The sequence below is a fragment of the Populus euphratica genome, unplaced genomic scaffold (assembly GCF_000495115.2).
Source record: "Populus euphratica unplaced genomic scaffold, PopEup_1.0 scaffold31.1, whole genome shotgun sequence".
NCBI lineage: Eukaryota > Viridiplantae > Streptophyta > Magnoliopsida > Malpighiales > Salicaceae > Populus > Populus euphratica.
The window spans coordinates 3,296,998-3,311,786 of NW_011499850.1; the positions used below are offsets into that span (position 1 = coordinate 3,296,998).

The window sequence follows — 14,789 nt, forward strand, 5'->3', positions numbered from 1 at the left end:
ATCCGAGAATATTGATAGATATGGATAGGAGAGGTACCATACCTTTGTAATCGAATATTTAGTACTTCAAAACTACAGTGATGGAGTCCTTTTGCGGTAAAAACTGCTTTTGAATATGTTGTAAGAGCATGTTTAGACACAACATAATATTAAATTAATATTTTTTTAAATATTTTTTTAATTTTTTTAATATGTTAATATTAAAAATAAAAATTAAAAAAAAACTATTATTTTAATATATTTTCAGCTATTCAAAAAATATATTATCTAGTCCAATCCCAAAACCCCGTAATTCAATAAAACATACCCACCCCATTGGCAAGGCCAGGCCAGGCCTTGAATGATTATGATTGTTATACTGAAACAAATCCCTGTAAGCCCCTTGAGACCCGCCTTTGTAAGAAGATAAAAAAGAGAGAAATGGCATGAATTCAAGCTTTTGCATAATCTAGCAAATGAAACTTTATCATAAATAATCTTAAGATCTTTCAAATCTTTGTGAGATGAAGACTAATGTTACACAGCGCGCATAAGTTTCAAGCTATCATGGTGTCTTTATTTACACATGATAGAAGCAAGCTACATACCTACAAGTACTTCTGCAATACAAGTTTAATTTTAAAGCCAACTGACTTCTAATTTTCAATCAAGTATTAACCCTTTCATAGTTAGAACTCGGGTCAGTCTAGCAATCAGAACAAATGACTTCAATTTACTCTTTCACGATCACACTAGGATCCTCTTCAACAATAAAGCACACTAACATTAGAGGAGTCAACATGACCAAGGAAAAGAGATTAACATTGGCAGACACTGAAAGACATTCCTCAGCTCCTGGATCCATCTGTTGACGATTGTTCAAATGGACAAGAGCAAAAATCAACTCTTCCAATCACCGAGAATCCCTCCAATTTTCTATCATGCTGCGTTTACACAAAAAACGAGACTGAATTATTAACAGTTCATAGACTTGACATCGACACTGCAAGTTTCTTGATCGCAGCTCTAAAATGAAATGGCATGGTATATTAACCTTCATTCAGCAATGAAATTTGGAGTAGAAGCCGAACCCATGCCATTTCTTCCCTCGGCTGCATGGAACCACAAGCCTACCAAAAGCCCTATAAATATGAGATCAATGACCCGTGTTGCTCCTAGTACTTTGCAAATCCAGCACCTTGAGCCTTCCCCAAAACTGATTCTATGCCATCGAGAAACAAACCAAATCTTTTTGCCACAGCAAATCCTGCATGCATGCCATCAACTGCGGCACTTACAATCCCACCAGCATAACCTGCTCCTTCACCAACTGGGTAGAGCCCTTTCAAGGACATACTTTCATAAGTGTCACTGCTACGAGGAATCTGAATAGGAGAGCTGGTTCTTGTCTAGAAGAACAAATGATTCAATAGAAGGTGTGAAAAATAGATCAACGCTTGAGAAGCAAGTTTGAGAAAATATGCAGTGCAGAAGATAGTAAATGTGAATCCATCAAAAAAAAAAAAATGCATGTTGGATGTATTGTGTTGCCACGTTTTTTGGAAAAGATAAACAGAGCTACCTCTCCTCCATGGAGAAGAGCCTCATTGGAGATAAATCCTGGTAACTGAATATTCAAGAGATTTGCAAAGATAAGTTATTTTTTAATTGAGAATATTCAATAGATTTGCAAAGAAATGTAGCTAAAGGTGAAAATGCTAAAACCTCTTTGTCAAACATGGAGACTGAATGCCGCAAAGCATCTGTGATGTGCGTTGGAAATAACTCATGGAGCTTTGCTGCTTTCACCCCCAACCGATAGCTTGATGGGGGCAAAGATGTTACTGGCAAAACAAGGCAAGTCAACTAAGGGAGATTCAGAAGTAACAGATCCCTGGAAAAGAAATTTACATTCTACCTGATAGCTTGCCGTCTAGAAAATCAGTTGCTGTCTGCACAGGCACTACAAAGTCTCCTCCTCCCATTACAGCCGCTCTTCGCTCAAACTCCCTCTAAATGATGGGGAAATTATTTCAGAAAAAAAGAAGCAAGGACCCAAAATATGGACTTCCAAGGCAGCACAAAGATTTGAATCAATCTGGTGGAAATTAGAAAGGACTAGACCAGGCAGTGTGTGGGGTATAGTAACTTGAAACCTCTTTTATGAAAAATATGAAATTTGTGACAAGAATATTAGCTAGAGGCAAACAAAATATTTATTGTAAAATGAAATTCTCTTAAATTCTTATGGATCTTTGTTTTCTATACAGCTTTGGTGCAAAGCTAAACTTTATAATGCAGTGGGTAACAGCTTTGGCGCAAAGCTAAACTTTATAATGCAGTGGGTAAGTGATTAATATTAAGGTAAGAATGACGTAAACAAGAGCAGAAAGCCTACCTGGAAGTCAATCCCTGCAAGAGGCCCATGAAAATTCAGGGAATTAAAGTCCTGTGTCGAAACAGTGACAACAAGTGCAGCATTTGCCCACTTAGAAGCGCGACGAGAAAATGACATCCCATTGATGCATATCTCAGATGGATCTGTACTAGTCAGGACAACCTGTGGTCACCAATTTAAGCACCCACATAAGTGGATACATTCAAGGTTTTATTTATGTACAATTTACCCCTCATCCCATCTTTCCCAAGTCCTAGGTTCTAACTTGCCCCTCACTGGTTCTGATTTTTTCTGCTGCAATAGAACTTTCAAACTGCATTACAAAGTAGTACCAGTGACACCCACAAGTGATTGCAACAAGTTCAGTTTATAATCCCGAAGTACATAATTACTCACAAAAATTCAAAATTTTCATGTTAAACCGAATTTATCAAGTATTCAGTCAAGGACTAAGCATGCATTTACAGATGCAACAAAAGTAACAAATGAAGTGACCGAAAGGCAGTGTTCAAAAGAATAACTACATTCAAATCTATGTTCTTTGCAGAAAACATCCAGACAAACAAGTATACCTGTCCACCAGGCCACATGCAGAAAGAATAGCAACTACGACTTGAGGGTGTCTTCCCATCCTCTCTACTAACATAACTAGCATAGGCCCTGAACTTGAGGGTGTATTCCCATCCTCTCTACTAACATAACTAGCAACCTTGTAATCAGCCACTGGTATTTTCCCCCGTCCTCTATGAACTTCAGTGCCCAGACTAGAATACTGCAAGTTTGTATAAATTGAGTTGCAAGAACAAAACAGAAAGAATGCTATTGGATGAATCATGTTTTAGAACAGAAGTGAAATATCATGATGAGTCAAGCCAATTATCAATTCATCTACATGATAGAATAGGAAAAGAGATACATAACCAACCTGTACACTGTTTATTAGCTCTTGGGGGTGTTCAATCCGCAAACCAACCTGTTCAACCAAGTAACTTACTATGACAATGGCAGGAAAGTCTCAAGATGCCAAGTTAAAAATAAGAATCGAGCAGAACATCAATAACCACAGCATGGATGTCACATAATAGAGACAAAAGAATTAAAGATATTCATGCTGAACTGTAACAGACAAGAAATAAGATGAATTTTTAACCCTAGGTTTTTTTTGTGCAATTTTGCTGAAAGTCGATTAAAGTGACCTATTTCAGATCAGAAATGGCACAATAGAAGCACTGCCAAAAATCATTTCACAAAATTTATAAGAAAATTCAATGATTACAATGTCTAGACCAAAACAAATCATGCACTTCTACCCAGAATTGACCATTAATGAAGCTCTCATCAAGTAACAAAGGAAGTCAATTTGATTTTGGCTCTTATTATGGTCAACTGATGACCAAACATGCCTAATCCAGTGGCCAAACAGAAGCTTACTTCCTTGATATACACCATGAATAAATGGTGTGTTCTGTTTAAAGTAATTTGGTGGACCAAAGTAGCGAATGGATGGCCACTTATTGTCAAGTTCTTTTATTACACGATAGATAAAGGAGAAAAGGATTCTGAACTCACAGCAAAATCTTTTGGCATCAAATCAATATCATGGGAAAGAAGCATATGATATATATCACGCGCAGAATGGCCCACAGCCAGAATGACAGCATCAAATCCCAACTTTTGGCAATCCAGCTTCTGTTTGTCCTTTGAATCGGAAACTTTGACACCCACAACATGACCATCCTCTATTATCAGATCATCTACCCTTGTCCCAAACTTGATTGAAACCTAAGGCAGTGTAGTTTTCTGGATGTTAACAGAGTGGAAAACTGTAGTAAAGAAACACAATCTACAACTTGTTTCAGATAGGCAAATGCTGAATCAGCAACTTACACCCTGGTCCTGTAGATTTTGGCGAAAGTTGCGGAGCAATGGAACCAGCCTATCAGTTCCCAAATGAGGCTTTCCATCAATCAAGATGTTTTCTGGGGCTCCAAAGTGAACCAGAGTTTTCATAACCTGAGATTTACAAAATATTAGATACCTCATACAATTGCTGAAACTAAAAGTAGAACTTGTTTATAAATTTTGTTTAGCAGGATTCTACAAATAAAAGTAAGAATGAAAAGAAGAAATGCAAAAATAAATAGGCAATATGAGGAAACACATGAACATTCTTTTCCTAGCAGTTCTGCAAGTAGTTTAACCTAATAATTTGAATAATAATGATCTTGTAACTGGAAAACCCACATCTTCATGATGACAGCTAATTCTGCAACCACCCAGTTAATAATCAAAGAACTGTATTAATGCTAAAATGCAGCTCTCAAAAGGAAATTATATCAAGTTATAAACATGTATGAATAAATTGGACCTGTAATTGTATCTTCCAATAAAACCGTATGTAAGCTTCTTATTAAAAACAAAAAAAAAACACAAGCAAGACAACCAACCAGGAAATCACGGATATAGTAGAAGAGCTAATATCTGTAAAAGATAGTATGTATAGTGCAAAAACAATGCATAGGAGATTAGATCAGAAATATGAGGAATGGTTCTCACCGCCAAAACACTGTCACTGTTCCTTCCTATTCTAGTTACTAGCTTTCCATCACTCCAAGTACCTGCACCACCCTGCCATACATAAGTCCTTTATATGAACTGGTATCAGACAAGGAAAGAATGCTCACCAAATATAAGTAGGCGATTGAAAAATAACAAATAAACAGACTATGTCAAATCAATGAAACAAAATGAGTGCCAGAATGGAACAAAATTATCAAACAAATATAAAGAAACCCATATCCTCATTGTTGCAATTCATATTCCAGCTTTTCAGCCATTCATGGGCATGTTAACCCAAGCTATGCTTCATAAGCATTTCAAAGCAGAAAATATGTCAGTCCTCAGAAGCAGGCATGGGTAATTATATATGAGCTTCCGCTAATTACAAAATAACTTTTGAACCAATTTCTGGTTAATATAGCAGCATATTTGGAACGGAGTTACTAAGCGCCATGATGGAGCTTTAGGAATTAAGTCACCCATGCATCAGAGAAGCTTGGCTTTTCTTTGAAGCATTACAGTGCAAGAATTCATCCATCCATATATAGAGAACAAATAATCCGTTTATCACTTGTCTAGCCATTCCAATTCATTCAATGTAACTTTAATGGGAAGGTTCAAGTCATTTAAATGGATACTGGAATCAAATTTGAAAAGAAATGTAATAAATAGACAAATGAACTTGACAAACAAATACTTCAGAATAAACAAAATGAAGACCATGTACTTGACAGAATAAACACACGCACAAAGAAAAAACTTAAGTTCTATTTAAAAGTTTCTAGGTGTTGGAATGGCAATGGTCAAAATCATTACAACACTTTCAAGAAGCCAAGAATCAACAAGATAGTTTTCTTCTAGGAAACATAACAGAAAGACTCAATCCAAAACAATATTAATTCGCATACAAGATACTAAAACAACCTTGAACAAGAGTACTAAGTGAAGCGAGATATAACCTCCCCAAAGCAAAAATTGCTCTCCAATTCCAAAATCCGCCGAACCATCAAAGCACCAATATCGCGTCCCCTTTGTTCAACTGGCTGGCCTCTTTCTATCAAAGTAATATCTGCACCAAGCTCTGCAAGAACCAAAGAAGCAAACAACCCAGATGGCCCGCTACCCACAACTGCAATTTTCGGTTTTCTACTCCCCGTGTACTTATGTGCACCCGCATTGGAAGAATAACCATTAACACCACCTTCTTTCAGCAACCTTTCTCCCTCAACCTTCTTACAATCTTGAATCACACTTATTATATCACCCGAGACTCTTTCTCGAGGCATATGTTCTATGAGCCCAACTCTAGGCTCTAAGTCCGAAATGAAATCCCTAGTGCGAGGTTCTAGATTTATAAGTTCACTCACATCCATATCCACTGTATACACAAATTTTGCCTCCTTTAACATCTGAAAAAAGTAAAAAACATTACTAAAACAAATTAGATAGAAACAAAAATAAAACTTTTTTTTATAACTAACTGTTTACCGATGAAGCATGAAATTAAAAAAAATAGAGATTGAGGGTAATTTCAATCAATCTAATAGAAGCAAGAAAAAACAGCAAACCCCTATTAATTAAACTAACCTTTCTCGCATCAAACGATTTCCTAATAACCGAAAATGCTTCTGGGGGCAACATTGAAGCAACCTGGTGCAGTTTTAAGTGATTAAAAATGGTCAAAAGAATGTCAAATTTTGTTTTCAAAAAGAGGCTGATAAGAGTATTACCGGGAACTTGATAGCTTTGGCAATTTCTTGAAGCAACCCGTCGGATACGCCGAGAAAGTCCTTTCCGGGGTCGTCTTGAACGGAAACAGCAAGCTTGGACAGCCTCCAAATGCCATCAAATTTGTTCTTGACATCAGTTAGAGCTTCTTTGTGCTTCAACTTGAGTTTCTTCTTCTCTGAGGGATATCTTCGCTTTCCCGTTCGTTTTGTGGCGCAGAGGGTTTTTGGGAGTGTTTGGGGATGGTGAAGTCTACGGGTGGGATAGGGGAGGATTGAGGTGCTGTTTGGGAAGGGGAGAGAGACAGGAAGGAGAACAGACCGGAGAACGGACATGCTTGGAGGAGTCGGCTGGGTGGCGGACACGGTGGAGCGGGGATATTGGATTTATTTTTTCGAAGTACGTAGTTGTCTTCAACATGTAATATATCCTCTTGATATGAAGGGTTCAAATTTGATGATAAAATTCTTTTGTATCCATCATTCGGATAGGCTGCCTTTCACAATGTTCTTACTTGGTGTTAATTTTCACTTTAAATGATTTTCTCATATGAATTTCAATCGATAAAAATTAAAAAAATTTATAATCGAATTAAAGTTTGTTTGATATATAATTTTTATATTTTAGAATATAACTTAAAAACTGTTTTTTATAAATAACTTTAAAAAAATTTATAATGGAATTACAGTTTGTTTGATATATAATTTTTATATTTTAGAATATAACTTAAAAACTGTTTTTTATAAATAACTTCATAAAAATAGGCTAAGATAAATTTAAATTATAAATATATCTGACGGAAATGACTTGTATTTTTTTTTATTAGAATATATGCAGAATAAGTTATTAACATTCATAAGTTAATTTAACTTTTGATTAGGTAGAAATATTAAAATTAACAAAAGAAAATACTAAAATAGAGTTGTTATATTGTGTAAACATTGTTCATCCTTCTATATTTTATTATTAAAAAATTCCTTCCTAGGTCCCTCTAATAGTCAATCTATTTCAATTTCATCATCAAAATTTATTTATTTTTCAATTTAGACCTCACAAATAGAATTTGTGTTGTTATTAGTTTATTTTTTTCCTCTTGAAATTGCACATTACCATGTCTTCATGGTTTCCAAGATTATTCTAAAGTTAAATGACATGTAAATTATAATTCTTTCCGTATATATATTGTTCAAGAGACGTGTGAATCATAGTCTCTAAAATTTTAAATTTTAAATTTATTTTGTTTTTTTATCATTTTTATCATTTTTGTTTCAACACCAAACTTTATTTTTTGCATTTCAACACCTAAATCTTGATAAATAAAAAAGAAGGTCACCTAAAAGTTTTAAGAAATAAAAGATCTTGATAAATAAAAAAGGTCACCTAAAAGTTTTAAGAAATAAAATCAATGAAAGTAGTTCCACCTTCAATGATGCTAAAAAATATAGATTGTGGTTCATGAAGTTCTTTTATTGGATTTTATTCTTTTTTATTTTTTAAGGTGATTATAATGAGTTTCATTTGTAAAAACATGATTTTAGAGGTTAACAGGATGTATTTTTGGAGAAAAATAGTTGAAATCTAGATTTTTAAGATTTAAAAACTTGAAACCTGATTTTTCATTTAGCAAAGACATCTCATTTAACTATAAAGATTGATGGCAAACAATACAATATTTTTCAAGATGGTTGGCTTATCATTTGCCATTTAAAGAAAAAAACCTAAATGTACAAGCCTAAATTTCTAGCTCACAAAACTTGCCCCTTTAATAAAGATGATAATTTAATTTGAACTTAATGGATAACGATTCAAATTAGTAAGTTTTTCTTAGATAATTATTTTACCTAATAAATAATAGATATTGTACGAATATTGTTAAACTTCATCTAAAATCTTGCCTAAAACTAACTGTTTATATATATATATATAAAAATTCTTTATAAACCTACCTATTTTTTTAGAAGAGGTTAGAAACAAAATCAAAGATATCTTTTCAAATATATATATATATATATATGTGCACGGAGCATTATATTTTTTTTTAATGTAATATGTGTGTGTTGAACATCAAGTAAAAAAAATCATGTTTTTTATAAGTTTTTTTAAAATAAATTTCAATTTATATTTAAATTTATGCCTTTTTTCTTTAATTTCTTTTTTTTCTTTAACATTTTTTTAAAATAGTGATTGTTTTTTATTATTCACATGTATTTAATTTTTGAATAGATTATTCTAATTTATCAATATTTTTTTTTGTTTTTATATAATTTAAATTTATTTTTTAAAAATATTTATTTTTGAATAGTATTTATAATAAGTGCAACCTTATGAGAATTTTTTTTTATTCAATCAAATTTATTTATATGTCTATTTATAATATTATTTTATTAAATAAAATTTTAATTCTAATAAATATTGTTATTGAATATAATTTATATCTTAATTTTTATTTGCCTCTTGACCTTTTCAATTGCATATTTAATTATAATTAATGATTTATTTATTTATTAAAACATATAGTTATTAATTTATTTATCTCTCTCTCTCTCTCTATATATATATATATATATATATATATATATATATTAATTTACACTTAATAACTGCCATGAAAAAATTAATGTTGAAAAAGCCTAGGTATTTAATTTTTTTATTAGAAAAAAATCCAACTCATGGTGAAACATGAATCAATTAAAGAGTATAGGTGTTTGAATGAATTAAAAAATAAAATAAAAAAGTAGTAGGAATCTAAAGGTCTATTTATTTCTGTGTTTTAAAAATATTTTAAAAAATTAGTTTTTTTAATTTTTTTTACTTCAAATTAATATTTTTTTTATTGCGAGATTAAATATCTTAATTTTTATTTGTCTCTTAACTTTTTTTAAATGTATATTTAGTTATAATTAATGATTTATTTATTCAATAACATATATAGTTTTTAATTTATTTAATTAGATATGTATATAAATATTTTAATTTACACCTAATATCTTTCATGTGAAAAAAAATGTTGAAAAAACCTATATATTTAATTTTTTTATTAAAAAAAGTCCAACTCATAACAACACATAAGTCAAGTTTTAATTATAATTAAAGAGTGTGGGTGTTTAAATAAATTAAAAAAATAAAAAAATAGAAGGAATATAAGTCTGTTTATTTTTATATTTTAAAAGTATTTTTGAAATTGATGTCAAAAATAATTTTTAAAAAATAAAAAAATTATTTTAATATATTTTTAAATAAAAAATATTTTGAAAAACAACCTATTTTCAAACATCCCCTCAAAGTTGGTGATTAAATAAAAGTTACTTGAAACAAGACTATGAGCTTGTTTAATATTGTAGTAATTGTTATTTTTTTTAAAGTTTTTATTTAACAATATATTAAAATAATATTTTTTAGTTTTTAAATTTATTTTTAATATTAACACATTAAAACAAATTAGAAAAAATAATAATTAAAAAAATTCTCAAAATTTTTTATTTTTTTTTTAAATATACTATTTGTGTGCTCACACACACTTAAATATATGTTTGATTTAAAGGTATAATAATTTTTTTTAAAATATAATTTTTTTAAAATACAAACTACACCTCATGAAAATAAAAAATATATACTTCATATGTGTTCCTATAAAAAAACACCCAAACCAAACACCCATCAACCAACCAACCACCCAAACCAGTACTTGCACCGTAAAAAAGTCAAAACAAATACAAGGAAAAAGAAGCAACGCTTCCTCGATCAAATCACCAAGATCACCATGGGCAACACATCTTCGATGCTCACTCAATACGACATCGAAGAAGTCCAACAACACTGTAACCATACCTGTACGTAACTCCCTGGCTTTCCTCCTCCTCTTCTCTCCACACAATCAATTTACAATTGCATTCAATTAATTAACATGTCTGTGTAGTTTCGCAGCAAGAGATAGTGTCGTTGTACCAGAGGTTTTGCCAACTGGATCGAAACGGCTGCGGTTTCGTCCCAGCCGAGGAGTTCCTTTCCGTTCCTGAATTCGCCGTCAATCCACTCTCTCAGGTTCTGCATTTTAATTTCCGTCTCTCTTTTCATATATTTTGTAAATTTTTTATTGATTTTTTTTAATTGTTTGGAGCAATAGAGACTGTTGAGAATGGTAGATGGACTGAATTTCAAGGAATTTGTGGCATTCTTGTCTGCATTTAGTCCTCGTGCTCCTTTGCAACACAAAATCGAATGTAATGTTTTTTTAATTAGCTTTTTCAAAAATTAGAACATAAAAATAGTCTCTAATCTCCATAGATGTGTTTTATCTTATGATGTTGTGTAGTTATCTTCAAGGTGTATGATTCGGATGGCAATGGGAAAGTTACCTTCAGTGATATGCTGGATGTATTGCATGATTTGACCGGTCAGTTTGTATCAGAACAACAAAGAAAGGTTAGATTTCAGCCTTCTTTTGGTTCGTTTTAATTTGATTTGGATGTGTTTAGTGTCCCTGTCGATTTTCGTATGCATCTGGTTAATCGGTAATTTTGAGGTTCAAATAAGAAAATGTGCGCGCCAAATTGCATACCATGACCTTGTTTTAGGCATAAAAAGAAGAATGTAAGGGCTCGTTTATCTTTGAGTGAATTTCTTGGAACTTTTTTCAGTGCAGACATTTCTTTTTGCAAATAAGGGACACTTCGGGGCTCAATGGTTTATATTTAGGGTGATTCAATGCTTGCCTAATTCTTCTTACTGTATATTTGGAGTTTTCCTAATATATTTTTTCTTTTTTATGAAAAAGAAAAGGCTTATTATATATTCTTAGGAAGTGTATATGTGGCACCAGTTTGGGCTACTTAAGACGTCTTTGCAACAACTTTTGGAAGGTTTTTTGGATGATAATTGTTTAGGTAATGAATTGATTTGTTGAATTGACTGATCTATGAATTGATCTCTCTAAAGCTGCCATGTGTTATGTAACTGTTCTATTTGTATTTTAAGGTGCATGAGAATGGTTTTTAATTTTATCATAGGTGCAATTTGAGTTTTTATGAACATTATAGTGCCTCCAGGGAATATCAGATTTAGTAGAGTTTGAGGCAGAGACTTAGTTGAGTTGAAGTGAGTTTTATGTGGTGCTATATTTAGGAATCTGGGAAACTGTGGGAGCAAAAGTTTTACAGGCTTGCAGTTAAACAGCTCTCCAAGCACGTTGTTTGAACTTTTCAGGGTTTTTGTCTGATGTGGTATAGTTTCAGTTAGAATACATGAGTCAATTCTGTTGATATAAAATCAATTGGAAGAAAGGCCATGGTAAACTTTGCAGAATAGTACCTTGTTGTTGCCTACACTGAAGTTGAATATTTGAAATTCTTGTACAAATACCTGTTTGTAATGATGCAAGTATCCATTGCTGAAATAGCTCAAGAGTGCTTGTTTTTACTTAAACCGAGGGCTAGTTATGAAGTGCACATTGCCTAGTTTTCAAATCAAGAAGTCAAAAATTTGAGTTCCCAATACATGTGATCTTATTGACTAACAGTATCAGATGTGATTTCTAGTTTTTGCTCGGTTATCATAGAAGTAGGATGTGATTTCAAGTTTTTACTCGGTTATCATAGAAGTAGGATGTGATTTCAAGTTTTTGCTTGGTTAATATCATAGAGCTAGGACTACTTTCAAACTTGCTGTTTCCTTATATGTACATCTGGTATTGACATGTGCTTTGTTTTGGATCTTTACTTACGTTTGGCTCAGCAAGTGCTGACACGTGTCCTTGAAGAAGCAGGTTACTCAAAGGATTCTTTCTTAGTCTTGTCAGACTTTGTAAAGGTACTGTCATTTATATCTGGTAATTATTGAAAGTTTTATGAACTTAATAACAAAAAATAAATGTGATTAACTAATTTTACATGATGTACTTTATTCTCATACATTACACATGCACAATAAACATCACCACCCTTAACTTAGTGACTTTAATATAAGTTTTCTTTTTTATTTCTTCCTTTTCCTTTTCCTGAAGGTTGGAACAATTGTTACGAACTTTGGATGGCTTCTGTCTAGATAAACTTTTGTCAGTGTATTATGGTTAAACTCGATATTTCATTGTCTAAAGGGGGATTAGGTTGACATTTGTGCATTGGGAATCAACTTTTCAAGCATGCTTCATGGGTAGAGAATTTGTGATTGCAAAATTGATCTTATAACATGGTGATGCGGGACAAAATAGATTTAAAGTTAAAGAAAGAAAAGAAAAATCTAAGAAGAAGCTAAAAACAGAGAAGAAAAGGCTGAAGAAGAGAAGAACAAGGGTTGAAAAAGTCTGCAACTTTGTAACTTTTTTTCAATTCATCAATAACCGTCTATTTTATTTGATAAAAATTAAGCATAAGGAAATGCGAGTTTGTGCAAGTTTCAAGTCTAAAGAACTTTCATTTGAAGGGTATGTTAGAGAATAATATAAATAATATCTTGAGACTTCACCTAACAGTTTAAGTTTTTGGGTTGAATTGGTTCTTTAATATGGTATCAGAGCCTTGTTAGCCAAACGGTCACGAGTTCGAATCTCACCGTCCCATTTATTTGATAAAAATTAAGTATAATGTAGTGTTAATCAGTGCAAGTTTCAAGTCCAAATAACTCTTAAGTTATTAGATTAAGATGATTATTTGAAAATGTGCATTTCTAATCTTCTTTGAATCTGACTTCCCACGCACCCCACTCAATTCAGATCTGATCACGATTATTTTTTTCCCATTTCCTTTAGTGAAATTTCAAAAACTGAAAGATATTACATTTGCATTTCCTTGTAAACTTTTTATGGATTATATCTTTTTTATTGCCTTAAACTTCCCATTTGAACTTTCCCCCTTCAATTATTTGTTTCTTTGACAGTGGAGTCCTTCCCATAAGATTATTGCATCATCCGTCTAGCGTCTCATAACATTAATTAGTCACTTTCTCCACTCAATTAGTTCTTTAAATTCATCTCTTGCGCTCACTGTTGATTGCTTACCTGCAGATTCTTGGAAATTCTGATATGAAGATGGAAGTTGAAGTTCCAGTGGACTAAATGCAGCTGGTATCAAATAAAATTGCAACTTCAGCCCAGATAGTGGAGTGTAGACTGAATTCTGTTGGCGAAAAGCGTGAGCTGCCACACTTCTCCGTAAATCGATGTTCAACTGCAACTGTTGTATATCTAATTTTAGACCGTTATATCACCTTGCGTTACTTTATGTTGTGGATTCCAATTAGTTGATAATGATTCAAGCAATGAATTATGTTGCAATTGCCAGTGTTATAAGTCTTCAAGCATTTAATCTTAAATGCCCTTCACCTCCAAACCTCGCGGCCTGGTCATCCGTAAATGCATCCATGGTCTCAGGGTCCACGCTATGACAGCATGCGCATCCATCTGCGGTGGTTCATTATCTTGTTTGATATTTTGGTGTAATTAAATCTGATTTGTTTTTAAAATTTTAAATTATTTTGATGTGTTAATTTTAAAAAATAAAAAATATTATTATTTTAATATATTTCTAAATAAAAAATATTTTAAAAAATAATTTATATCTTACTCTCCCAAAAGAGACGAAGGAGACAGAGTAGGGACCCTTTAAATGGTCGGAGGAGGAGGAAGAATGTACCTTGTTATTGATTGGATCGCATCCCAGGTATGGTCCCATAAAAACGAAACAATTATTTATATATGGCGAACCGAGTACACAAAAGACACCTATGATTTACGGGCATTCGATGAATTTCATGAGCCAAGTAAGGACAGTTCACCGATAGGAGCAACTGTTGAGGGAACCACATTTGCAAACAACATTTTAAAAGTGCCAAGTGTCAATTTCCATTTCTGTTTTTCTCATCTGTCCAGGATTACAGTAACGGTTTTAATTTAATTTTTTTAATATTATTACATCAAAATTTAAAAATATTAATACTTATACTGTTTAAAATACTAATTTACCACTTTAAAATAGCATCTCTCGTCGGAGATGCTCTAGCAAACCGTGCTGGATTGTATTTGTTGGGCGTGATACACAGGGAAATGATGATGGCAGATACCATCATCACTGTTAATGATATTGTTTCCACTAAGTAAAATTCTCAGCCGGTCTCATTAAATTAGATAGTTTGT

General features: G+C 32.4%; 2 protein-coding genes across 4 annotated transcripts; one reads left to right on the forward strand and one right to left on the reverse strand.

The window, feature by feature from the left end:
* Positions 1-426: 426 nt before the first annotated feature.
* Positions 427-7,108, reverse strand: PDE327 (FAD/NAD(P)-binding oxidoreductase family protein). 2 transcript variants are annotated; one of them, XM_011019762.1, is made up of 15 exons: positions 6,667-7,108; positions 6,524-6,586; positions 5,896-6,345; positions 4,934-5,005; positions 4,265-4,390; positions 3,947-4,159; positions 3,303-3,350; positions 3,032-3,149; positions 2,950-2,993; positions 2,378-2,539; positions 1,898-1,991; positions 1,705-1,823; positions 1,562-1,606; positions 1,034-1,388; positions 427-915 (listed from the first exon to the last, which is right to left on the reverse strand). In XM_011019762.1, the coding sequence occupies exons 1-14, from the start codon at positions 6,997-6,999 to the stop codon at positions 1,155-1,157; spliced, it is 2,121 nt and encodes a 706-aa protein (XP_011018064.1). In that variant the 5' UTR covers positions 7,000-7,108; the 3' UTR covers positions 427-915; positions 1,034-1,154. The 2 variants fall into 2 exon arrangements, with proteins under 2 accessions (XP_011018064.1, XP_011018063.1); XM_011019761.1 differs by having other exon boundaries at positions 427-923.
* A 3,214-nt stretch (positions 7,109-10,322) lies between these two features.
* On the forward strand, positions 10,323-13,931 carry LOC105121208 (calcineurin subunit B-like). Of its 2 annotated transcripts, XR_841516.1 has the most exons (7): positions 10,323-10,494; positions 10,581-10,705; positions 10,788-10,884; positions 10,977-11,086; positions 12,395-12,469; positions 13,662-13,859; positions 13,894-13,931. XR_841516.1 is itself a non-coding variant. In XM_011019763.1 (6 exons), the coding sequence occupies exons 1-6, from the start codon at positions 10,425-10,427 to the stop codon at positions 13,710-13,712; spliced, it is 528 nt and encodes a 175-aa protein (XP_011018065.1). In that variant the 5' UTR covers positions 10,323-10,424; the 3' UTR covers positions 13,713-13,880. The 2 variants fall into 2 exon arrangements, 1 of the variants encoding a protein (XP_011018065.1); XM_011019763.1 differs by lacking the exon at positions 13,894-13,931 and having other exon boundaries at positions 13,662-13,880.
* Positions 13,932-14,789: the final 858 nt, after the last annotated feature.

Excerpts from the sequence above, each read along its gene's own strand:
- PDE327 (XM_011019762.1), bottom strand. The coding sequence starts at position 6,999 with ATGTCCGTTCTCCGGTCTGTTCTCCTTCCTGTCTCTCTCCCCTTCCCA. Across the intron at positions 4,160-4,264 it reads AAAATCTACAGGACCAGGGT|GTTTCAATCAAGTTTGGGAC; the intron begins GTAAGTTGCTGA and ends ACACTGCCTTAG. Across the intron at positions 1,824-1,897 it reads TCTAGACGGCAAGCTATCAG|TAACATCTTTGCCCCCATCA; the intron begins GTAGAATGTAAA and ends TTGTTTTGCCAG.
- LOC105121208 (XM_011019763.1), top strand. The coding sequence starts at position 10,425 with ATGGGCAACACATCTTCGATGCTCACTCAATACGACATCGAAGAAGTC. Across the intron at positions 10,706-10,787 it reads CCGTCAATCCACTCTCTCAG|AGACTGTTGAGAATGGTAGA; the intron begins GTTCTGCATTTT and ends TTGGAGCAATAG. Across the intron at positions 10,885-10,976 it reads TTTGCAACACAAAATCGAAT|TTATCTTCAAGGTGTATGAT; the intron begins GTAATGTTTTTT and ends GATGTTGTGTAG.